Here is a 24,811-nt window from a genome sequence, read left to right as displayed (position 1 = left end):
CTTGCTGGGAAAGCTTTGAGTCTCTCACCATTATGATGTAGCTATGGGTGTTTTGTAGATATTCTTTATCAAATTGAGAAAGTTTCCATCTATTCCTAGTACACTGAGAGTTTTTTTATCATGAATGGGTGTTAAATTTTTTAATTAAAATTTTTTAAAATTTACATCCAAGTTTGTTAGCATATAGTGCAACAATGATTTCAGGAGTAGATTTTTTTTTTTTAACGTTTTTTTAAATTTATTTTTGAAACAGAGAGAGACAGAGCATGGACAGGGGAGGGGCAGAGAGAGACGGAGACACAGAATCTGAAGCGGGCTCCAGGCTCTGAGCTGTCAGCACAGAGCCTGACGCGGGGCTCGAACTCACAGACTGTGAGATCATGACCTGAGCCGAGGTCGGACACTCAACCGACTGAGCCACCCAGGCGCCCCAGGAGTAGATTCTTAATGCCCCTTACCCATTTAGCCCATCCCCCCTCCCACAACCCCTCCAGTAACCCTCTGTTTGTTCTCCATATTTAACAGTCTTTTATGTTTTGTCCCCCTCCCTGTTTTTATATTATTTTTGCTTCCCTTCCCTTATGTTCATCTGTCTTGTGTCTTGAATTCCTCATATGAGTGAAATCCTATATTTCTTTCTCTAATTTCACTTAGCATAATACCCTCCAGTTCCATCCACATAGTTACAAACGACAAGATTTCATTCTTTTTGATTGCCGAGTAATATTCCGTGTGTGTGTGTGTGTGTGTGTGTGTGTGTGTGTGTATACCACATCTGTATATATATATATGCCACATCTTCTTTATCCATTCATCCATTGATGGACATTTAGGCTCTTTCCATACTTTGGCTATTGTTGATAGTGCTGCTCTAAACAGGGGAGTGCATGTGTCCCTTCAAAACAGCACACCTGTATCTCGTGGATAAATGCCTAGTAGTGCAATTGCTGGGTCGTAGGGTAGTTCTATTTTTAGTTTTTTGAGGAACCTCCATACTGTTTTCCAGAGTGGCTGCACCAGCTTGCATTCCTACCAGCAGTGCAAAAGAGATCCTCTTTCTCTGCATCCTCACCAACATCTGTTGTTGCCTACGTTGTTAATTTTAGCCATTCTGACTAGAGCAAGGTGGTATCTCATTGTAGTTTTAATTTGTATTTCCCTGATGATGAGTGATGTTGAGCATCCTTTCATGTGTCAGCTGGCCATCTGAATGTATTCTTTGCAGAAGTGTCTATTCATGTCTTTTGCCCATTTCTTCACTGGATTCTTTGTGTTTTGGGTGTTGAGTTTGATAAGTTCTTTATCGATTTTGGATACTAACCTTTTAGCTGATAGGTTATTTGCAGGTATCTTCTCCCACTCTGTCAGTTGCCTTTTAGTTTTGCTGATTGTTTCCTTCACTGTGCAGAAGCGTTTTATTTTGATGAGGTCCCAATAGTTCATTTTTGCTTTTGTTTCCCTTGCCTCTGGAGATGTGTTGAGTAAGAAGTTGCTGTAGCCGAGGTCAAAGAGGTTTTTGCCTGGTTTCTCCTCTAGGATTTTGATGGCTTCCTGTCTTACATTTAGGTCTTTCATCCATTTTGAGTTTATTTTTGTGGATGGTGTAAGAAAGTGGTCCATGTTCCTTCTTCTGCATGTCTCTGTCCAGTTTCCTCAGCACCACTTGCTGAAGAGACTGTCTTTATTCCATTGGATATTCTTTCCTGCTTTGTCAAAGATTAGTTGGCCATATGTTTTTGGGTCCATTTCTGGGTTCTCTATTCTGTTCCATTGATCTGAGTGTCTGTTCCTGTGCCAGTACCATAGTGTCTTGATGATTACAGCTTTGTAATACATCTTGAAGTCTGAGATTGTGATGCCTCCAGCTTTGGTTTTCTTTTTCAGGATTGCTTTGGTTATTTGGGGTCTTTTCTGGTTCCATACAAATTTTAGGATTGTTTGTGCTATCTCTGTGAAGAATGCTGGTGTTATTTTGAGAGGGACTGCATTGAATATGTACATTGCTTTGGGTAGTATTGACATTTTAATATTTGTTCTTCCAATCCAGGAGCATGGAATCTTTTTCCATTTTTTTGTGTCTTCTTCAATTTGATTCATAAGCTTTCTATAATTTTCAGTGTATAGATTTTTCACCTCTTTGGTTAGATTTATTCCTAGGTATTTTATGGTTTTTGGTGCAAGTGTAAATGGGATCGACTCCTTGATTTCTCTTTCTGTTGCTTCATTGTTGGTGTGGAGGAATGCAACCGATCTTGTGCGTTGATTTTATATCCTGCAACTTTGCTGAATTCATGAATCAATTCTAGCAGTTTTTTGGTGGAATCTTTTGGGTTTTCCATATCGAGTATCATGTCATCTGTGAGGAGTGAAAGTTTGACCTCCTCCTGGCCGATTTGGATGCCTTTTATTCCTTTGTGTTGTCTGATTGCAGAGGCTAAGCCTTCCAATACTATGTTGAATAACAGTGGCAAGAGTGGGTATCCCTGTCATATTCCTGACTTTAGGGGGAAAGCTCTCAGTTTCTCCCCATTGAGGATGATATTAGCGGTGGGTCTTTCACATATGAGTTTTATGATCTCACAGTGTGATCCTTCTATCCCTACTTTCTTGAGGGTTTTTATCAAGAAAGGATGCTGTATTTTGTCAAGTGCTTTCTCTGCATCTATCGAGAGGATCACGTGGTTCTTGTCCTTTCTTTTATTGATGTATCACATTGATTGTTTTGTGGGTATTCAACCAGGTCTGCATCCCAGGTATAAATCCCACTTGGTCGTGGAGAATATTTCTTTTAATGCATTGTTGGATCCGGTTGGCTAGTATCTTGTTGAATATTTTTGCATCCATGTTCATCAGGGAAATTGGTCTGTAGTTCTCCTTTTTAGTGGGGTCTTTGGTTTGGAATCAAGGTAATGCCGGCTTCATAGAAAGAGTTTGAGAGTTTTCCTTCCATTTCTATTTTTTGGAACAGCTTCAAAACAATAGGTGTTAACTCTTCTTTAAATTTTTTTTTTTGCATTTATTTATTTTTGAGAGACAGAGAAAGACAGAGCACAAGTTGGGGAGGGGCTGAGAGAGGAGACACAGAATCCAAAGCAGGCTCCAGGCCCTGAGCCGTCAGCACAGAGCCTGATGCAGGGCTCTAAGCCACAAACTGTGAGATCATGACCTGAGCTAAAGTCAGACGCTCAACCGACTGAGCCACCCAGGTGCTCTGGTGTTAACTCTTCTTTAAATGTTTGGTAGAATTCCCCTGGAAAGCCATCCAGCCCTGGACTCTTGGTTTTAGGGAGATTTTTGATTACTAATTCGATTTCTTTACTGGTTATGGGTCTGTTCAAATTTTCTATTCCTTCCTGTTTCAGTTTTGGTAGTGTATGTTTCTAATAATTGGTCCATTTCTTCCAGATTGCCCATTTTATTGGCATAAAATTGCTCATAATATTTTCTTAGTATTGTTTGTATTTCTGCTGTGTTGGTTGTGAATTCTCCTATTTCATTCTTCATTGTATTTTTTTGGGCCCTTTCCTTTTTCTTTTTGATCAAACTGGCTAGGGATTTATCAATTTTGTTAATTCTTTCAAAGAACCTACTTCTGGTTTCATTGATCTGTTCTACTGTTTTTTGGGTTTCAATAGCATTGGTTTCTGCTCTAATCTTGATCATTTCCTGCTTTCTGCTGGGTTTGGGTTTTATTTTCCATTCCTTTTTCAGCTCCTTAAGGTGTAAGGTTAGGTTGTGTATCTGAGACCTTTCTTCTTTAGGAAGACCTGGATTGCTATATACTTCCCTCTTATAACCACCTTTGATGCCTCTCAGAGGTTTTGAGCTGTGGTGTCACCATTTTCATTGGCTTCCATGTACTTCTTAACTTCCTCTTTAACTTCTTGGTTATCCCATCCATTTTTTTAGTAGGATGTTCTTTGCTCTCCAAATATTTGTGGTCTGAAAATATACTTGGTATGATCTTGATATTTTTGTACTTATTGGGGGCTGATTTGTGTCCCAGTAATGATCTATTCTGGAGAACGTTCCACGTGCACTGGAAACGAATATGTATTCTACTGCTTTAGGATGAAATGTTCTGAATATATCTGTTAAGTCCATCTGGTCTAGTGTGTCACTCAAAGCTGTTGTTTCTTGTTGATTTTCTGTTTAGATGATCTGTCCATTGTTGTAAGTGGGGTGTTGAAGTCCCCTACTATTATGGTATTATTATCATAGAGTTTCTTTATGTTTGTGATGAATTGATTTACATATTTGGACGCTCGCATTTTGGAGCATAAATGTTTACAATTGTTAGATCTTCTTGGTGGATAGACCCCTTGATTATGATATAATGCCCTTCTGCATGTCTTGATACAGTCTTTAAAGTCTAGATTGTCTGATAAAAGTGTGGCTACTCTGGCTTTCTTTTATTGACCATTAGCATGATAGATGGTTCTCCATCCCCTTATTTTCAATCTGAAGGTGTCTTTAGGTCTAAAATGGGTCTCTTGTAAACAGCATCTAGATGGATCTTGTTTTTCTTATCCATTCTGTTAGCCTGTGTCTTTTTTTTATATGAAATTTATTGTCAAATTGGTTTCCATACAACACCCAGTGCTCATCCCAAAAGGTAGCCTGTGTCTTTTGATTGGAATACTTAATCCATTGACATTTAGAGTGAGTATTGAAAGATACGAATTTATTGCCATTATGTTGCCTGTAGAGTTGGAGTTTCTGGTGGTGTTCTCTGGTCTTTTCTAGTCTCTGATGCTTTTGGTCTTTTTTGTTTTTGTTTTTTCTTTGTTTGTTTTTCATCTTTTCTCCCCCAGAGTCCCCCTTAAAGTTTCTTGCAGGGCTGGTTTAGTGGTCACAAACTCCTTTAATTTTTGTTTGTCTTGGAAACTTGTTATCTCTCCTATTTTGAATGACAGCCTTGCTGGATAAAGAATTCTTGGCTGTGTATTTTTCTGATTCGGCACATTGAATATTTCCTGCCACTCCTTCCTGGGCTGTGAAGTTTCTGTGGATAGGTATGCTGCAAACTGATATTATCCCTTTTTAATGAGTCACTGATTTCTCTAATTCTTAAATCATTCTCTTTTGCCTTAGTCTCCCTCTTTTTTTCTGCTTCATTATTGTCCATATGTTTGTCCTCTGTGTCACTGATTCTCTGTTCTCCCTCATCCATCCTTGCTGCCATGGCCCGCCTTTGAGATTGCAGTTCAGTTATAGCATTTTTTATTTCATCATGACTAGCTTTTACTTCTTTTATCTCTGCAGAAAGGGATTCTAATCTTTTCAACCCCAGCTAATATTCTTATCATCATGATTCTAAATTCTGGCTCAGTCATCTTGCTTGTATCTGTGTTAAGTCCCTGGCTGTCATTTCTTCCTGTTCTTTCTTTTGGGGTGAATGCCTTCATTTCATCATTTTGAAGGAAGAAAAGGAATCAGAAAAGTAAAAAAAATTAAAATTAAAAAATTAAAAACAAAAAAATCAAATAAAGGATGCTAGATCCTAGGTGTGTTTTAGTCTGGCTGTTGAAAGAAACTTGATAGGTTAGAGAAAAAAGGGAAAAAGAAGAAAAAGAGAAAAAACGGAAAATGTTTGAAAATTTGAAAAAATGAATGCAATAAAATAGAATAAAATGAAATGATGGAAGTAAAATAGAATATGAAAATTTACCAGAAAGAAGTATGGTAGAAAAAAATTAAGGAAAAATCTTTTTAATAAAAATGGAAAATAAAAATGTTTTTCTTTCTGTATTCAAGAAAAAAAATGAGCATTTGGACCAACAAACAGAATAAAATATGATTCAAATTACATCCAGTTTCCCCTAGAAGTCAAACTATGAAGCACTTTATAGTCTGTAAGCTAAGCAGGCTTAGAGACTTGTAGTTTTCCTGAAAAGAGAGGTTGGCCCAAATGGTTGGGGTTTAGTGTAATGGCTCCATTCTCCACCTATTGGTGCTGCTTAGATTCCTGGCATGGATTGTTGTAGCATGTGTAGGCATGTATGCGCATCCGTGGGAGGTGTCACCCGGCTACCCAATCGCTAGTATCAGAACTCTGTGCTCTCTGTGACCAGCAATCAGGCACCCCTCCTTTGTCTCTGGCTTCCATCTACTCCCTGCTTCTACACTGTCCATGACCAAGCCATCAGGCTGCCAGGTGACGCCTCCCTCCTGAGTTTTATCTCAGATGGAGCTGTGGTTCCCAACCTCTCACTTCTAAGGACTGCAGCTTTGACCTATTCTGACCCTCTGGGGGAGGGTCGTGCTGAACAATGGCCAGGTGCTGTCCTGCCCCCAGGAACATTGGTGAGACCATGCTTTAGCCAATGCCCAGAGACTGTGGCCAGGTTCCAGCCCTCCCCAGAGAAAGCTCGTGCAATCATGTAGCAGAAGCCTTTCAGGAATTATGGAAAAGCACAACACATATCTGGCACCAGGCTTCACCCTTTAACATCCTCCCTCCAACACCAGCAAATGTGGCCATTCTCTGGTGCCTGCTGGGACCTTTGCCTGTGGAGAGGCTACACCACTTCTCAAATGCCCTCCCAGCAGGGAAACTGCCTCTCCCCATGTGGCCTGAGGACCCTTCTGACCTTGCTTTCTGCTCCTGGGGATTCGCCCTTCCCACTGAAGCACCGCCAGTATTGAGCTGCAGAGTTTCAGACTCTGCACTCCTCCTGTTTATACAGTCTTAATGGAATTTAAACCCTCTCCTTTCTCCTTTCTCCCTTTTTTGTTCATTCTCTTGTGGCTCTTTCTACTCTTGCTCTTTCTCTCCAGCTGCTTTGGGGAGGGGGTACTTTTCCCAAACTCTCCCTCCTGCCCCATCTCCGTCCTTTCTCCACAAGTACAAACAGCTCCCTGCCCTTTGCAGTTCCCTCTCCCCCAGTTCACCTTTCTGCACCAGGTACCTGCTGAGTTCTGTGGTTCAGGTTGTACGTATCATGGTGTTAATCCTCAAATCAGTTTTCTAGGTATGCAAGATGGTTTAGTGTTGATCTGGCTGCATTTCAGGGACGAGAGACTCAGAAAAAAATTTCCATGCTCTTCTGCCACCTTGACCCTGCCCTCCCTGAATGGGTGTTAAATTTTGTTAAATGATATTTCTATATCTATTGACATGATCATGTGATTTTTCTTCTTTAGCCTGTCTATGTAATGGATTACATTAATTGATTTTCAAGTGTTGAACCAGCCTTGCATACTGGAGTAAGTGTCATTTAGTCTTGGTGTATAATTCTTTTCATACATGGTGGGATTGGATTTGCTAATATTTAGTATCAGATTTTCACATCTGTTTTCGTAGAGATATTGGTCTATTGTTGTAATGTGTTTATTAGGTTTTGGTATTAAGGAAATGCTAGCTTCATGAGATGAATTAGGAATTACTCTATTTGCTTCTATCTTCCTGAAGAGATTGTAGAGAATTGACATTATTCTTAAATGTTTGGTTGAGTTCACCAAGGAACCCATTTGGGCCTGGTGCTTTCTATTAGGAAAGGTTATAAATTATTGATTTAATTTCTTTAGTGAATATAGGCCTGTTCAGGTTGTCTGATTTCTTCTTGTGTGTGAGTTTGACAGATTGTCTTTTAAGGAACTGGTCCATTTCCTCTAGGTTTTGAAATTTGAGGGCATAGTTGTTCATAACATTTCTTTACTATCCTCTTAATGTCCATGGGTTTAGTAGCAATGTCCCCTCTTTCATTTCTGGTATTAGTAATTTGTGCTTCCCTTTTTTTTTTTCTTAGTCTTGCTAGAAGATTATGAGTTTTATTGATCTCAACCAGCTTTTGGTTTTGTTGATTTCTCTACTGATTTCCTGTTTTTAACTTCATTTTAATTTCATTTCTGCTCTATTTTTTATTTTTTCTGCTAACTAGGAGTTTAACTTTTTCTAATTTCCTAAGAAGCTTAGATTCTGTTATTGACCTCTAGTTTCATTTCACCGTGGCCTGAGAGCATATGTTGTATGATTTCTATTCTTTTATTTATTTATTTTGAGAGAGGAAGACTGCATGTTCATGTGGGGGGGGGGGGGGCGGGAGAGAGAGAGAGAGAGAGAGAGAGAGAGAGAGAGAGAGAGAGAGAGAATATCCCAAACAGGCTCCTCATTGTCAGTGCAGAGACCAGACATGGGGCTCAAACTCACAAACCATGAGATCATGACTTGAGTCAAAGTCAGACGCTTAACTGACTGAGCCACCCATGTGCCCCTCTATTCTTTTAAATTTAAGGTGTGCTTTATGGCCAAGAATGTGGTCTGTCTTGGTGAATGATCCATGTGAGCTTGAGGAAGATATGTATTCTGCTGCTGTTCACTGAAGTATTTTATAGATAACCATTATATCCAGTTGATTTTCTGTCTGCTAGATCTGTCCCATCTCTGATAGAGGGTTGTTGAGCTATAATAGTAGATTCATCTATTTCCCTCTTGGCGTTCTCTCCGTTATTGCCTCATGTATTTTCACACTTGGTTAGGTATATACATGCTAAGGATTGTTATGCTTTCCTAGAAGGTTGACCCCTTTATCATCATGCAATGCCTCTTTTTATTCCTGATAAATTTTCTTGCTTTGAAGCCTGCTTTGTCTGAAATTAACATAGCCACTCCCACTTTCTTTTGATTATTGTTAGAATGGTGTGTTTTTCTATACCCTTTACTTTTAATCTGTGCCTGTATTTAAAGAGGTTTCTTGTAGGCAACATATAGTTGGGTCATGTTTTTTGATCAACTCTGATAATCTCTCTCTTTTAATTGGTGCATTTAGACCACTGATGTCCTATTTTTGTCTCTCACTCTTTTTATGCCTTTTGATGTTTAATTGAGCATTTTATGATAGCATTTTCTCCCTTTCTTAGGATATACTTTAAAAAGTTTTCAGTGTTTACACTAGAGTTTACAAAATATATGTACAATTATTGCAAATGCACTTTGGTACAACACTATCCCATTTCAGAAGTAGTGTGAGCACCTTATAATAACAAAATCATCCTACCTTCTCACTCCCATTCATTGTATCATTATGGACATTAATTTTACATATACACGAGCATATATATGTACATCACACATAATTGAACACATTGTTGCTATTATTTTGAACAAACTGTTTTCTCTTAGATTAAGAGCAAGAAAAGTTTTTATTTTACTTTTATTTATTCCTTCTCCAATGTTCTTCTCTTTATGCACATACAAACTTCTGACCTAGATCTTTTTCCTTCTCTCTGAAGAACTTCTTTTAACATTTCTTGCAAGGCAAATCTACTGGCAACAAATTCCTTCAATTTTTGTCTCAGAAAGTGTATCGCTTTCCCTTGTGAAGGATAATTTCATAGGATGAAGAATTCTAAGTTGGTGGATTTTTCCCTTCAGTATTTTAAACAATGTACTCTCTTGCTCGCATGGTTTCTAAGAAGTCACGTATAATTTTTTACTCCTGTATAGGTAAGCTGTTTTTTTTTTTTTTTTCCTTCTGGCTTATTTCAGGATTTTTTTTTTCTTTTTTTAAGTTTATTTATTTTGAGAGCGAGTGAGCACAAGCACGTGTGAGCAGGGGAGGGGCAGAGAGAGAGAGAAAGAGAGAGACAGCACACAAGAGAATCCCAAGCAGACTCCACACTGTCAGCATGGAGCCAGACATGGGGCTCGAACCCACAAACTGGGAGATCATGACCTGAACAAAATTTAAGAGTTGGACTCTTAACTGACGAGGCCACCCAGGTGCCCCCCCATTTTTTTTAAGTTTATTTATTTATTTTGAGAGAGCGAGTGCACACAAGCAAGCATGAGCAGGGGAGGGGCAGAGAGAAAGAGGGAGAGAGAGAATCCCAAGGAGGCTCTGTGCTGCCAGTGTGGAGCCCCATGTGGGGCTCAATCCCATGAACCATGAGATCGTGACCTGAGCCAAAACCACAAGTCAGATGCTCAACTAACTGAGCCACCCAGGCACCCCAGGATTTTTTCTTTATATTTGATTTTCTGTTAGAAAATTATATGCCTAGGCTTAGATTTTTGTTTTGTTTTTTAGCATTATCCTGCTCTGAGTTTCCTGGATCTGTGGTTTGATGCCTGGCATTAATTTGGGGAAATTTGCAGTTATTATTATTACAAATACTTAACTTTCCTTTTTCTCTCTTCCTTCAGGCATTCCCATTACATGTATGTTAAATCTTGTAGAGTTGTCTTTGATTCTTTCTTAGAATTTCCATCTCTCTCTTTCCATCTGCTTTTGCGTGCTACTTTATCCATTAGAGCCCTTAGCATAGCAATCAGTTGTTTTAGATTCGTGGTCTGATACTTCTAACATCCCTGTCCTATCCGAGTCTAGTTCTGTCTAGTTCTGTCTAGTTCTTCTTGCTCTGTCTCTTGAAACTCTGGTTTTTGGCCTTTAAGTAGGTTTTGAAATTTTCTTAATAGCCAGACTTGATGTACTGTGTAAAAGGAACTACTGTCAAAAGGCCTTGAGTGGGGCTCCTAGGTGGCCCAGTCAGTTGAGCGTCCGACTTCAGCACAGGTCATGAGCTCGAGACTTGTGAGTTCGAACGCCGCCTCAGGCTCTGTGCTGGCAGCTCGGAGCCTGGAGCCTGCTTTGGGTTCTGTGTCCCTCTCTCACTCTGATCCTCCCCTGCTCATGCTCTGTCTCTATCTCTCTCAAGAATAAATAAAACATTTTTTAAAAACTAAAAAAAAAAAAAAAAAAAAAACCCAAAAAAGGCGTTTAGCAACATGGAGCTAGGATGTGGAGCAAAGGGGAGTGTTCTCTCGTTGTGAGCATGCATCAGTCTTTTAGTGAGCCAGTGCCTCTGGACTGTAAACCATACAAGTGCTTCTCAGCACCACTCCCCTGCAACTTCTCAATTGTTAGGTGAGACCATGGGGGGTGGGGATTGAGTACTTTCCTTTTCCCACATGGAAGACTATGGGCTGGAATTGCCTATCCTCCTTCCCCCAGGTTAGCTAGGCTCTAATAAATCCCTACTGGTTAGACTCCAGTTAAAGCTTTTCATGAGGGCAGACCTTGTTAAAAAGAGCAGAATACTGTGCTGTATTTCAGAACGGTTCCTTTTTCTTCATCCTTGCCAGAAGCAGGGGGATATGTTTCTCAGATATTCACTATAAAAAGCTGGTAGCGCTCCAAGGCAAAACTCTCTAGAGTGTGGGGCCCCTAATGACTGGGTCCTCCTGGAGTTTTTATGCCTCAGACTTGTCCACGCGGAGCCTCCAGCAGTTTGTCAATTACAGCTCAGGTTTTGCTACTTGAGCCACTGGTTCCCTGGGAGGTTTTAGCTGATCAATTTCTGCTCCAGTAAATTGTGATTCTCTTAATCTGCCTGTCAGTCTTCAATTTGGAGGGCAGGAGTTTGCCCTGTGGCCGCACTTCTCTTGCAGATCTAAGAAAAGTTGTTGACTTTTTTTTTTTTTCATTCAGTTCACTTTCTGCTTGTTATTGGAATGGATTGTCAACTTCAAATATCTTAACATGTTGGACCAGAAGCCATCCCTTTGTTTCTTAGTTTATTACAGTTATATTCCTTTAAAACTATGTAACAATTAGAATTATTTCTAACTTAAAAGGATAGCCTACTGCATGTAGTTTTCTCGAGCTTTTTGTCTCATTTTGTTGCTAAGAGTCATTCGCATTTTCGCACCTAGATGTAATTAGTTCAATTGATGTAGCATAACCACACAAAGAAATATTATACATCAATTTATTCATTTTTCCTATTAATAACAACTTCTTGGGTTGTTTCTAGGTTTGCAGTACTGCAGTCAGTGTTGCTGTGAAAATTCTTGAACACATCACCTGGCATAGGTGTGCAAGGGCTTCCCCAGGAGTATAGAATTGCCAGGTCATAGGGCTTGAAAATGTTTGATTTTATAAGATAGGGCTTAACTGTTTTCCTAAGTGGCGATTTAATTTATACTTCCATCAACAATGTATATGAGGTCCTGTTTATCCACATCCTCTCCACTACTTGATTTTATTATATTTTATACATTTTGCCAATTGAATGAATGTAAAATGGTATCTCAGTATAATCTTGATTTCTATTTCCCTGATCACAAATGAGTTTGAACATTTCTTTCTGTTTGCTGCCCATATGGTTTCCAATTCTATGAAATACCTGTTGATGACTTTTCCCTATTTGGGTTATTTATTCCTAGAAATTCTAGGGACATTTATGTTTTCAATACCAATCTTTTGTCAATATTGTGGATATCTTTTTCCAATATGTAACCTGTCTTTCTACTTTCTTTAAAACATCTTTGAACAGAAGTTTTTCATATAGGATAATTAATTAATCCCCCCCCCCCCCCGCCCTGGTATTTTCTATGACCTGAATGTTTGAGACATTCTTCCCTAAGGTCAGAAATCTATATCCACATATGGTTTTTACTTAATATTTTAAACTTTTGCTTTTAACATTCAAGAACTCTGGACTTTTGTCTACAGTGGGAAGGAAAGATCTAATTTCACCTGTTTGCATGTGAATAACTATCCCTCCCCACCCCCACTGGTCTGCCTGGCAATTCTACATTGGTATGTCTGGGCTGTGGATTCCATTTCTTTGGTCATTTCGGCCTTCAGTAAAGTTTTATAAATTTTGCTATCAATCTTTTACATATTTTATTTTTTCTTGATATATAATTGTTGCTATTTTAACTTGACGCTCATAGAAACACTTAAATATTCTAGTTATGGATATATGGGATTGACTTTTATATCTTGATGTTATATGAAAAGACTCAAATATTTGCTATTTTTAATAATTTGGCTGTAAATGTAAACAATCCTGTCACTTGCAAACAATGGCAATTTTATGTGTTCTTGTTCTTTTTACAATCTTTATGGATTTAATTTTGCTAGAACATAGCAAAATTCTTCTGTTTCCTCATTTTAAAGAGAGTACTTTTCACCAACAGTTATGAGGGTTCCTTTTCCTCCAAATCATCACCAACACTTATTATTTCTTGTCTTTTTTATTTTAGCCATTCTGACTAGTGTGAGGAGATCTCTCATTGTGGTTTTGATTTGTGTTTCCCTGATGATGAGTGATGTTGATCATCTTTTCATGTGTCTGTTAGCCAGATATATGTCTTCTTTGGTAAAATGTTCAGATCCTCTGCCCACTTTTTTTTTTTTTTAATTTTTTTTTTCAACGTTTATTTATTTTTGGGACAGAGAGAGACAGAGCATGAACGGGGGAGGGGCAGAGAGAGAGGGAGACACAGAATCGGAAACAGGCTCCAGGCTCTGAGCCATCAGCCCAGAGCCTGACGCGGGGCTCGAACTCCCGGACCGCGAGATCGTGACCTGGCTGAAGTCGGACGCTTAACCGACTGCGCCACCCAGGCGCCCCTTCTGCCCACTTTTTAATCAGATTATTTGGGGTCTTTCAGTGTCGAGTTGTGTAAATTCACTGTATATTTGGATATTAACCCCTTTTTGGGTACATCGGTAGCAAATATCTTCTCCCATTCAGTAGATTGCCTTGTCATTTTGTTGGTTTCCTTTTCTGTGCAACAGCCTTTTATTTTGGTGTGGCTCCAATAGTTTAATTTTACTTTGTTTCTCTTGCCTGCAGAGACGTATTTAGAAAAATGTTTCTATAGCTATGTCAAAGAAACTACTGCTTATGTTTTCCTCTAGGAGTTTTATGGTGTACTGTTGATGGGAATGCAAATTGGTGTAGCCACTGTGAAAAACAGCATGGAGGTTTCTCAGAAAATTAAAAATAGAATTGCCTTATGATCCAGTAATTTCCCTACTGGGTATTTACCCAAAGAAAATGAAAGCACTAATTTGAAAAGATCTATGTACCCCCATGTTTATTGCCGCATTATTTACAATAGCCAAGATGTGGAGGCAGCCCAAATGTCCATCCATAGATGGATAAATAAGATGTGTGCATATCTACAGTGGAATATTAACCATAAAAAAGAATTGTATCTTGCCATTTGGAACAACATGGATGAGCTGAGAAGGTATTATTGCTAAATGAAATCAGACAGAAAAATACAAGTGCCATATGATTGCACTCATACGTGGAATTTAAGAAACCAACCAAGGGGTGCCTGGGTGGCTCAGTCAGTTAAGCGTCCGACTTCAGCTCAGGTCATGATCTCACGGTTCGTGGGTTCGAGCCCTGCATCGCGCTCTGTGCTGATAGCTCAGAGCCTGGAGCCTGCTTCGGATTCTGTGTCTCCCTCTCCCTCTGCCCCTCCCCTCTTCATGCTCTGTCTCTCTCTGTCTCAAAAATAAATAAAAAACATTAAAAAAAGAAAAAAGAAAAAAAAAGAAACCAACCAAACAAAAGACAAAAAACAGACCTTTAGGTTCAGAGAAAAACTGGTGATTGCCACAGGGGTGGTGAGTGGGAGGTTAGGGGAAATAGATAAAGGGGATTAAGAGTACACATATTATGGTGAGCACTGAGTAACATACGGAATTATTGTTGAATCATTATATCATACACCTGAAACTAATATAACACTGTGTTAATTGTACTTCATGTTTTTAAAAAATACTTCTAAAATTTCCCCATTAGGGTGATATACACAGAAGATTTTTACTTATTTAAAAAATATTTTTTACTTTATTTTTTATTTTATTTTTATTTTTTATTTGTTTTATTTTTTAAATATAATTTATTGTCAAGTTAGCTAACATACAGTGTATAGGCTATGCTCCTGACTTCAGGAGTAGATTCCCATGATTCATCACTTAGATTCAGCCTCCAGTGGTCATCCCAACAAGTGCCCTCCTCGATGCCCGTCACCCATTTCCCCCCCCCCCATCAACCCTCAGTTCTCTATATTTAAAAGTCTCTTAAAATATATCCTTTGTCAGAATAAGTTTCCTTCTCCTCCTGGTTTCCTAAAGGTTTTTTCTTAAAGTTATGAATTGGAGTGGTTTTCCCTTTGTATTTACTTTTTATTTCCTTTAGTCTATTCATGTGTTAAGTTATAGTCATGTATTTTCTAAATACATATTTAGATTTACACGTTTAGATTGTAGCTTTTAAATGCAATCCTTGCATTCCTGAGCTAAACTCAACTTGATAACAGTGTATTATCTTTTTTACATACTGAGGAGTTGATTTGCTAATGTTTTATTTAGGATTTTTTATAGTTATTTTCTTTTTTCAAGTTTTTAGTTAAATGCCAGTTAGTTAACATACAGTGTAACATTAGTTTCCAGTGTAGAATCTAGTGATTGGTCACTTATAATACCCAGTGCTCATCATAACAAGTATCCTACTTAACACCCATCACCCATTTAACCCATCCCCCCACCCTCTCCCTTCCCGTAACCCTCAGTTTGTTCTCTATAGTTAAGAGTCTGTTTTCTGGTTTGCCTCTCTTCCTGCCTGTCCTCCCTGCATGTTCATCTCTTTTGTTTCTTGAATTCCATACGAGTGAAATCATATGGTGTTTGTGTTTCTCTGGCTGACTTCTATCACTTAGCATAATACTCTGTAGCTCCAACCATGTTGTTGCAAATGGCAAGGTTTGATTCTTTTTTTATGGCTGAGTAATATCCCATAGTGTGTGTGTGTGTGTGTGTGTGTGTACACATAGCACATCTTCTTTGTCTATTCATCAAGTGATGGACATTTGGGCTCTTTCCATAATTTGGCTATTGTTGATGTTTATATTCATGAGTAAAATGGATGTTTTTCCTTTCTCATGCTGTCTTTGTCTAGTTTACATATCAAGATTTTACTGGCCCCCCAAAAAGGAACTGGCTAATATTCCTCTTTTTCTGATCTCTGAAAGAATTTGTAGAAGATTCAAATGACCTGTATCTTGAAAGTTTGGGACGTGCCAGTAAAATCATGTAGGCTTGGAGTTTTCTGTGAATACTGTTAACTACTGTTTCAATTTTTAAAAAGTCTGTCTTATCTGTAGTTAAGTCTTTTTCATTCATATAATTCATATAATTATTTATGTCATCTTTTTTTGATCAGTCTATTATGAGGTTGGCGTTTTCAAATCTTGATCTTCTTTTAGCTTTGTTTTTTAGTCTGCTGATTTCTGCTCAGATTTTTAGTATTTTAAGTATCTCTTTATTCCTTTTGGGTTTATTCTATAGTTTTCCTAATTTTTAAGCTGGGCATTTAATTCCCAGCTTAAATAAAATCTTGCCTTGTTGAAATTTTAGTCCCCTTCAGTTGGTGTACTTGGGTCTGGAAAGATTCCAGCAGCATTTCTGACCCAGAAAGGGTCAATAATTCTGACCTACTCCTTTTCTTGCTGTCATAGTCCCTCTAACACAGGACCAGACCTGCACAGGTGGTTGTCTGAGGGGCACTTTGCTCCATAAGACTGTTTCAGAACATGTGCTCTGTATTTCAGTGTGATCTTAGCTTAACTGGTCACTTTTTTTTTTCTTCTATTACTATTTGTTAGGTCAAAAAACTGTTAATGTGTGGAGATGCTAGAATTTAGAGGATGTGACCCCTGTGCTTCAGATGAGGAACCCACAGGAGTGAGGTGGGATGTCCAGTGACACAACCACTAAGGAAGAGTGAAACCCAGGTCGTGATACTATAGACTGTGCTCTTTCTACTGAATCAACTGCTCTCAACACATAGGAGTATACATTTTACAAAATGGCAGGGTCATAATGACCTTGTTCATTCAATATGATCAACATACACAGTCTCTTTTTTGTGATTCCAGAAAATGCAGTTGGGAAAAACATGACATTAGCAGTAAAACTATGTGATTTGCTTGCCTCATGAGGCCTTGTGTGTTTTGTATTGTTTACCATTATTGGTTCGTGTTTATTTGTTCCTATTGTATGTGGAGGCTTCATACTGCAGCGTTTCAGTGAGTGTAAGTCTTACTTAGAATATTTTTCTTTCTACTTTTTGACTTCTGAGAAGTAGCATGGCTCAAGGAAGGGAAATAGTGGAGAGATTGTGAGTGGGGGTAGATAAACAAATGGCAATTTGTCGTGACCTTGTGGAATAGACCCAGTGTTTTTTTACAGTGCAGCAGCTGACAATAGTCTGTTTCTGAAGAAAAATACAGTCCATATGCTTAGAAATGATGTATCCTGCATGCTCATTTTAAAGGGAAAAAAAGGCATTTATCTTAATTTTGCTGAGGTCTCTTTAGTATCCCTCTTGGGCTGTTAATATTTTTTTGGAAGACATGTCCTAGATTATGAATTGGCTTGCATGGGGCAGAGGTCTCCCTGAAACCCCTGGTTCTTAGTAGCCTCAAGAGAGGTGTTGCACAAGTTCTAAACATTCTGGGGTTGAAGCCAAGTGTTTGGTGACTGTGTTGCTTTTGCAGCTGTGGTTTAAATTAGAAACATTCTACCTTCTCAACAGAAAGTTTACAGGGATCCAGATTTTTTAAAAGCTTTTTATAGCCTATAACTTCCAAAAGATGTATATTGGCCTCTGTGTTTTGTTTTTTTGATTCAGAATAAATGAATTACAACAAAATTTAGATTAAGGAGAACTATACCTTTTGACAATATTTCTATAACAAGCAGTCAATCTCACTATTAAGAAGAATGTACAATGAACTTACATTTTCTGTTTCTTTATTCTCCCTTTATGTCTTCAGGTATTTTTAAAATTTATTTTAAATATTCAGATATTCTAAAAAAAATTATATAAATCCTGGCCATGTCTGGGAGTAGAACAGCATACAGATTTAGGCAGTTAATCCATGTTTCAATGTGGTAAAAATGATCCCAGCCCTTCCAAACATGAATTTAGAGGCTTAGCCCACCACCAGTCTTACTGCACACACAAAGCAGGGCCCGTATGCACTTCAAGAGAACCTTTCGCGTGTGGGCTTCCACACTGGATGGCCTTATAACACACCAGCTTTTTGAATCCATTTCAAGGATGTGAGAAAACTATTTCACAAGATGCTATTCCAAAGAATTCAACTTTTATCGTATCACTGGTATTGATCATCTGCATGGGGAAATTTCCAGATGCTTCATGGTGCTTTGGGATTACCATGGCTTTACCTAATCCTCACTGTTCCATCCAGGTTTTAACTTTCAGAAAGAAACCTGGAGACACTTTTTATGTTCACCGTGTTGAGTTTGGGATAACAGTTTGCAAGGACAGATTTTAGAGTCGGACAGAAGTGGGTTGTACGCCCAACTCTGGCCCATTTTATCAAGGTGACTTTGAAACCGTTATTTATGTCCCCTTCATGAAACTGTTTCCTTATCTGCAAAATCGGAATAATTTCACTTGCTACTAGGTGTGTTATCCATAGCAAACAGAACAAATGTGGAGCAGTTAGCACAGGACATGGCACATACTAAAGGCACAACAAGTGGGAGGATTTGTTGTTGTTATACACGTTAGTACAAAATTTGGACGGATATTATGACTTGGTTTTCATCTGGGGCAATCTAGGGCTAACATTCCTCTAAAATGTAAGGGTTGAACTAAAAACAACCTCTTATGAGCCCCTTCCAGTTCACTGAATAATTCAGAATAGAATTGATAAATTGACTTACGGCCTGAAAAGTTTATATCATCTAGGCTTCTTATGAAGGAACAGAGCAAAGTCCCAGATTCCAGAATGTCAGAGGGATGATGGAGTAGGTGAGGAAATGGGGATGGAATTTCTCATGGCACAGGTCCCTTTTCTGAAGGGATGAAATACTAAGCACTGGGAGCCTGCCTGACAAGGAGTGAGATGGCCGTATATAATATTGCAAATTCATGTTTGGGTAAGAACTTAGCAAGAAACAAAGATGCTAGTTTCTTAATATGGATCAATTAGTTTTTCATTCAGTGGATGAATGAGTGAATAAATGAGCTAAACCTGCTTCATGAAAAAATTTATTTTCAACGTCTTCAATATTTTATTTCATTCTATGAAATGAATAATTATAGGTGACCGAAGATTCTTTAGGCCAATAGAATTGGAAAACCCTTGCCTCATGCAGTTCTAGGTAGTTGGAAGAAAAATAGTACAAATTGAGTCATTTTGAGGAGCAAGATATCATATGGAATATGGAGGGTCACTACTTTCATGTCTTCTCTCAAATTTAAGGATAAGGGAAAATGGTTACCTTTGTAATTATGTAGGATAGGGGAAAAGATGGAATTTTTACCCCATCTAAAAATACTTATTGCTCAAAGATGAAACACACCTACATGTTCATGATGGAGAAATGATAAATCGGGTCTTTAGACTGTGTCCCAGCCGTGAACTCTGAATTGTCTTGGCAAAGAGTAGACCAAGGGTAACACGAGGGTACAGGGAAAATGACTAATAGAGACACAAAATATTGTTGGAACTAGAAGGCAGCTGGCTACCTCCATTTATAATCCAGAATTTCATGTTTCTGCAGGGTCTTGGACCAGGAAAAAATGTTGTGATTGTGTGAATTTTTGTGGATCTTTTTCTCTAAGGCTCTTCACAGATCAGAAAGTCAGGGCACCTCAGAAATTCTGCCTTCTATTGCACCCAGTTTGCTATAAAATTTTGTGTGCTCTTATTTGTGTGTCTTGATTACAAAATATCCACAATTTTAGGTGTTTGTTTTTGCCTTTTCAGATTTCAAGTTGGAGACTTTTTAGGTCATAAGAGGAAAATGCTGCTGATCTTGTTCCTTATAATAATTTGTTCCCATGTCTCTATGAACAAAGATCCTGGTAAGTAAAAAAAAAAAAAAAAAAATAGAGTTCTTTTCCTTAATTTTTATTACAGAAAATAGATCAGTTTGACCTACTTAAAGAGTTTTGCTTTGCTTTACTTTGCTTTTGATGGTGGTGAAGGGATGGATGGTAGCTCAATTTCTTTGTGATGTTATCCTGTGCTCCTTTAAAGATCATTTGTTCTGGACCTTATTCCTTGGTTATGATAGAAAGATATGAGAGCTATTATTTTGTCCTCAATTTCAACCCCTTTTAGGCCTTTGGGGAGGTTGCATTAAAATTCTATCATTTAATATTAGATTCAGGCCTGGAACATTTGGAATGTTTCTTCCTAGTTCATTTGTGCCAAAACATTGTCTTAGTTAAGTATCCAGATTTGCTCCAATTTAAACTGTTAGCTTATTGTAAAGAGAGTGCTTTTGCCCTGAAGAGAAAGCTCCATAGCTGTTTGCTGTCTGTCAGTTACCTTTGTCCAGTGGACATGAAGTCAAAATACTGGCCTGCCCCTCACTCCTTGACCACCTCAAAATAGTGACTACTTGTACCGGTCACTTCATGTCCAGGGCCACCTATATTGGCTTTCATAGCTTTCTCAAGGACTGTGACCTTGGAAGCAAGTTTTCAGAAGAGATAAACTAGACTTTGTTCTGCAAACATTTTTCTTTGATGTCTCACAGGGCTTGATATTAAGTTGTTTTAAAGAGAAGCAGTGCTTTTTCCCCAAGTGTTCCACTGTTCAGACATAACGCTGAGCTGTATCAGAACCTGAATCTGTCTCACATGCCAATTGTCCACATTTCCTTTTTCCATGCAAGATGTGGGGGCTTATTCATGAATAGAAAGGTCACTTTTGGTCGCAAGTCAAGCCATCCTGCGCAGGGCTCCCCTGACAGTCCTCGTAGGGATTCTGGCCTTCTCTTAGAAGACAATATTGATTCACCTTCATTAAGACACTGCTGACTGTATGATTATCAAAAGAATCTCAAACCAGTTGAAATTAGGTTATTTAAAAAAAATTTTTTTTTCAACGTTTATTTATTTTTGGGACAGAGAGAGACAGAGCATGAATGGGGGAGGGGCAGAGAGAGAGGGAGACACAGAATCGGAAACAGGCTCCAGGCTCTGAGGCATCAGCCCAGAGCCCGACGCGGGGCTCGAACTCACAGACCGCGAGATCGTGACCTGGCTGAAGTCGGACGCTCAACCGACTGCGCCACCCAGGCGCCCCTGAAATTAGGTTATTTAGAAGACAAGGTGTGATGTTATCCATCATGCCTCAGCCAGACTGCTATCAAGAAAATGAAATCACACACAGGGTTGCCAACTCTGGTTTCCTAGCAGGTGTAGACAGAAAGAGGTTATTTTCATTTGATTAGAATTTATCTTGTAACCACTTCTGTTGATCAGAATCTCAAAGTGAGGAAGGACTTTACATATTTTCTAGTAGAATCCACTCATTTGAAAGGTGAGGAACCTGAAGCCCAAGTATGTAGAATGGTTTGACAGGGCAGGTGGAGTTAGCTGATTAAAAAAAAAAAAAAAAAAAGTCAGGACTTCCATTATTCAAGTACACTATATTTTCTTAAATATATACCATTAGACAGACCTCTCCCTACCACAGAAAAGACATAGATGTTCTACTAGAGTGGGGAGGACTCTGCATTCAAATCAGCAGGTCACCAATAAACAACATTTTGTGCTTGAATCCAGTGATTCCCTATCACATTAAAATATAATTCTACATGCTTAGCATTGAACCTGGCACTGAATGAATCCTTCAAAGTTCAGCAAAGTTATTGTATTCCTATATACAAATTCTGTTTTTAATAGAAACCAAAACTATAATCCCTTTCCTAACTTAGGGCATACTGGTTTCCATCACATTTTACTTATGTGAGCATTATAATGATCATTCACATGGTTAGCCAAAAAATATTATAAAGAACTTTAAATTTACCACATTTTTATGATTTTTAGGTATTTTTTAAACTTCATCCATTTAACATTTGGGAATACAAACTAATATGTTTGTAAGTCAATCAGATCAATGTTACATTGCTTAAAGAGGAATCACAATGAAAGAGCATCTCCACCCAAATTCAAAGCAATGTGATTCTCAGTTAAATTTTTTATTCTCTTTACATAAACTGAGATCAAATTCTGAAAGCAAAAAAAAAAAAAAAAAAAAAGGTGGGGGATTGGGAAGTATCCACTAAAGATATAAAAACCCAGGATCTTCTACTTCTCTAAATTTACCTATTTTTTTTAGTTCCACACAAAGGTGATACTTAATTTGTGAGGAGTTCAAATACAAGGGTGTATGAAAAAGCCCATGAAATAAAGATTTCTTTTCTTGGGCAAATATGTAATGTCACACTGTTATTTTCAGTTCATTGGGAAGGTATTAAAAATACAAATAAAGGAAAGTAGGTTTTATCCAAATGGTTGGCATTAAACAGGTAGTACATTTCAAAAGTTTGTGCTTTGTTTGTATGTCTCTGGGTTTTTAGGCCCTGAGTATGCAGATGTCGTATTTCTGGTGGACAGCTCTGATCACCTGGGAACTAAGTCCTTCCCTCTTGTGAAAACGTTCATCACCAAGATGATCACCAGTCTCCCCATCGAGGCCCACAAGTACCGCGTGGCCCTGGCTCAGTACAGCGACCGGCTCCACAGTGAGTTCCAGCTGAGCACCTTCAAGAGCAGGAACCCCATGCTGAACCACCTCAAGAAGAACTTTGCCTTCATTGGCGGCTCCCTGCGGATAGGAAACGCTCTCCGGGGGGCCCACAGGACCTTCTTCTCTGGAGCGGCCGGCGGGAGGGACAAGAAGCAGTTTCCCCCGATTCTGGTGGTCCTGGCTTCGGCGGCGTCCGAGGACGATGACGTGGAAGAGGCCTCCAAGGCCCTGCGGGAAGACGGGGTGAGAATCATCTCCGTGGGGCTGCAGGAAGCTTCTGAGGAGGAGCTGAAGGCCATGGCCACGGCTCAGTTTCACTTCAACCTTCGGTCGGTCAGGGACCTGGGCGCGTTTTCCCAAAACATGACGCAGATCATCAAGGAAGCGACCCAGTACAGGGACGGAGCGGCAGATGACATTCTTGTGGAAGGTGGGTTCAGAGCACATGTATAGAATGATGATTAATTTGCTTTTGAAAAATCAGCACGGGGAGAGGATTGAAACTGTGAGCCTCCCTTTCCTCAAAAGTTGGGCTGCATTTTCAGATGTTAAATATTCACGTGTTCAAGAGGACCCAAGGATTGTGACCATTATAAATCCAGTGAACCTCACAAAGCTTGGTTTTTCCATGTTTCACTTATGTTGCATGTCATCGACACATCTTAAAATCCAGGGACACCTCCCTACCACCCAGCCTATCTCTGAGCTATCAGTCTCCTTGGGCTTTAGTTGCTATGTAGTTTTATTTACTGGTTCCTTTAAAGGGCGGATTTGTTCCTAAAGAAATCCTTGCCTCCTCAAACCACATAATGTAATCACAGAATGATAGCACTAGAAACAGCTTCAGGAAGGCCAAACCCTTGCTTCTGCAGAAACTCCAGGCGTTCTTTGAGGTGACACAGCTTGGTCCCAGGCCAGGCTGAAGTTTGAAATCAGGTAGATCGGGCCCTTGGATTCCCAGGCTCAGGTAGCTTCAGCCCACATGCTCTCCCTTCCTGCTGCTCTAATCCTGATGAGCTTCCTGTGTTCTGCTCTGCCTCTAACCTGCTGCCCTGTGTCCCAGTCTGTCCTCTTGTACTGTTAACAAGAGGGGCCAGGAGTTTACGAACATCATCCAAGTGAAGGGCAGGGGAGAGCCAGGAAAAAACAATTTGCTCCAAGTGTACAAGTCTTACTAAGTAACATAGGAAATTCATATTACTGCTGCTTAAATCTGCTTGAACAAGACAGTATAATTGTCTATTGATAATACAGAATGATTTTCTTGTGGTAATCTATGAAAATGCGAATCCTATTACTAACATCTTTCCCAAATAAAATAGTAGAAAGTGCAATCACTATTCCATTACCACATCTTAGGAATATTTGGACTCTACCTATTGATTTTAATAATATTTTAATATGATCGCAGTAGCAGCTATTCACTGAGTGGCTTTTATGCACCAGCTCCCATAGCGAAGCACGGTATCGCATTTAATCCCCATAGCAATTTCATGAGATAAATGTTACTTTCACAGATAAGGAAATCAAAGCTGGGAGTTGAGCTAAGATCCAGTATTTGAATCTAGGACCTTCTGATCTCAGCTTCATAATCATTTTGTATACAGCCTTCTTTCTTTAAGTGTATAACCAAGCTCTGGTAGATGTTCTCCACGCCTTCTAATGCTGAGCAAAGATGCCCTACCTCTAGCTAAACTTGTGCTTCTTCATTCCTTGTCCACACAGTTTGCCAAGGCCCATCTGTGGCTGATGTGGTGTTCCTGTTGGATGTGTCCATCAATGGCAGCCAGGACAACTTTGACTATCTTAAGGAATTCCTGGAAGAAAGCATATCTGCTCTTGACATAAAGGAGAACTGCATGAGGGTTGGCCTTGTGGCCTACAGCAATGAGACGAAGGTGATAAATTCCCTCAGCAGGGGTGTAAATAAGTCGGAGGTTCTCCAGAATATACAGACCCTCTCTCCCCAGGCTGGGAAGGCCTACACAGGAGCTGCCATCAGAAAGATCAGGAAGGAAGTGTTCAGTGCACGCAATGGCAGTCGGAAGAATCAGGGGGTGCCCCAGATTGCCGTGCTGGTGACCCACAGACCATCAGAGGATAACGTGACCAGGGCGGCCGTTAACCTCCGGCGCGAGGGCGTGACCATCTTCACCATGGGCATAGAGGGGGCCAGCGAAAGCCAGCTGGAGAAGATCGCCTCTCACCCCGCTGAGCAGCATGTGTCCAAACTGAAAACCTTCTCTGACCTGGCCGCTCACAACCAGACATTTCTGAAGAAGCTGCGGAACCAGATAACGCACACGGTCTCTGTCTTCTCAGAACGGACTGAAACGCTCAAATCTGGTAAAGTCCTTAGCTGAGAGAAGGATTAATCGGATCCTTCTCTTTTTCTCCTCTCAGGTTATTCTACATAGAGAAGGGACTGGCAGGGCATGCTGTGGGTAGGGAGGATAAGTACCTGATTTCTTA

At 39.4% G+C, this 24,811-nt stretch overlaps 1 protein-coding gene across 1 annotated transcript in view; it reads left to right on the top strand.

Annotated features, from left to right (window-relative positions):
- Positions 1-24,811, top strand: part of COL6A6 (collagen type VI alpha 6 chain) — a 166,350-nt gene that overhangs the window by 26,518 nt on the left and 115,021 nt on the right. The window contains exons 2-4 of the mRNA XM_045037620.1: positions 19,559-19,656; positions 22,170-22,769; positions 24,065-24,685. Of these exons, the coding sequence (XP_044893555.1) occupies positions 19,559-19,656; positions 22,170-22,769; positions 24,065-24,685 (1,319 nt within the window). The remainder of the gene's footprint in view (positions 1-19,558; positions 19,657-22,169; positions 22,770-24,064; positions 24,686-24,811) is intronic.

Source organism: Felis catus, chromosome C2, assembly GCF_018350175.1.
Source record: "Felis catus isolate Fca126 chromosome C2, F.catus_Fca126_mat1.0, whole genome shotgun sequence".
NCBI classification, from domain to species: Eukaryota; Metazoa; Chordata; class Mammalia; order Carnivora; family Felidae; genus Felis; species Felis catus.
Note: the sequence above shows the minus strand (reverse complement) of the source record. Positions and strands in the feature narration are given on the sequence as shown.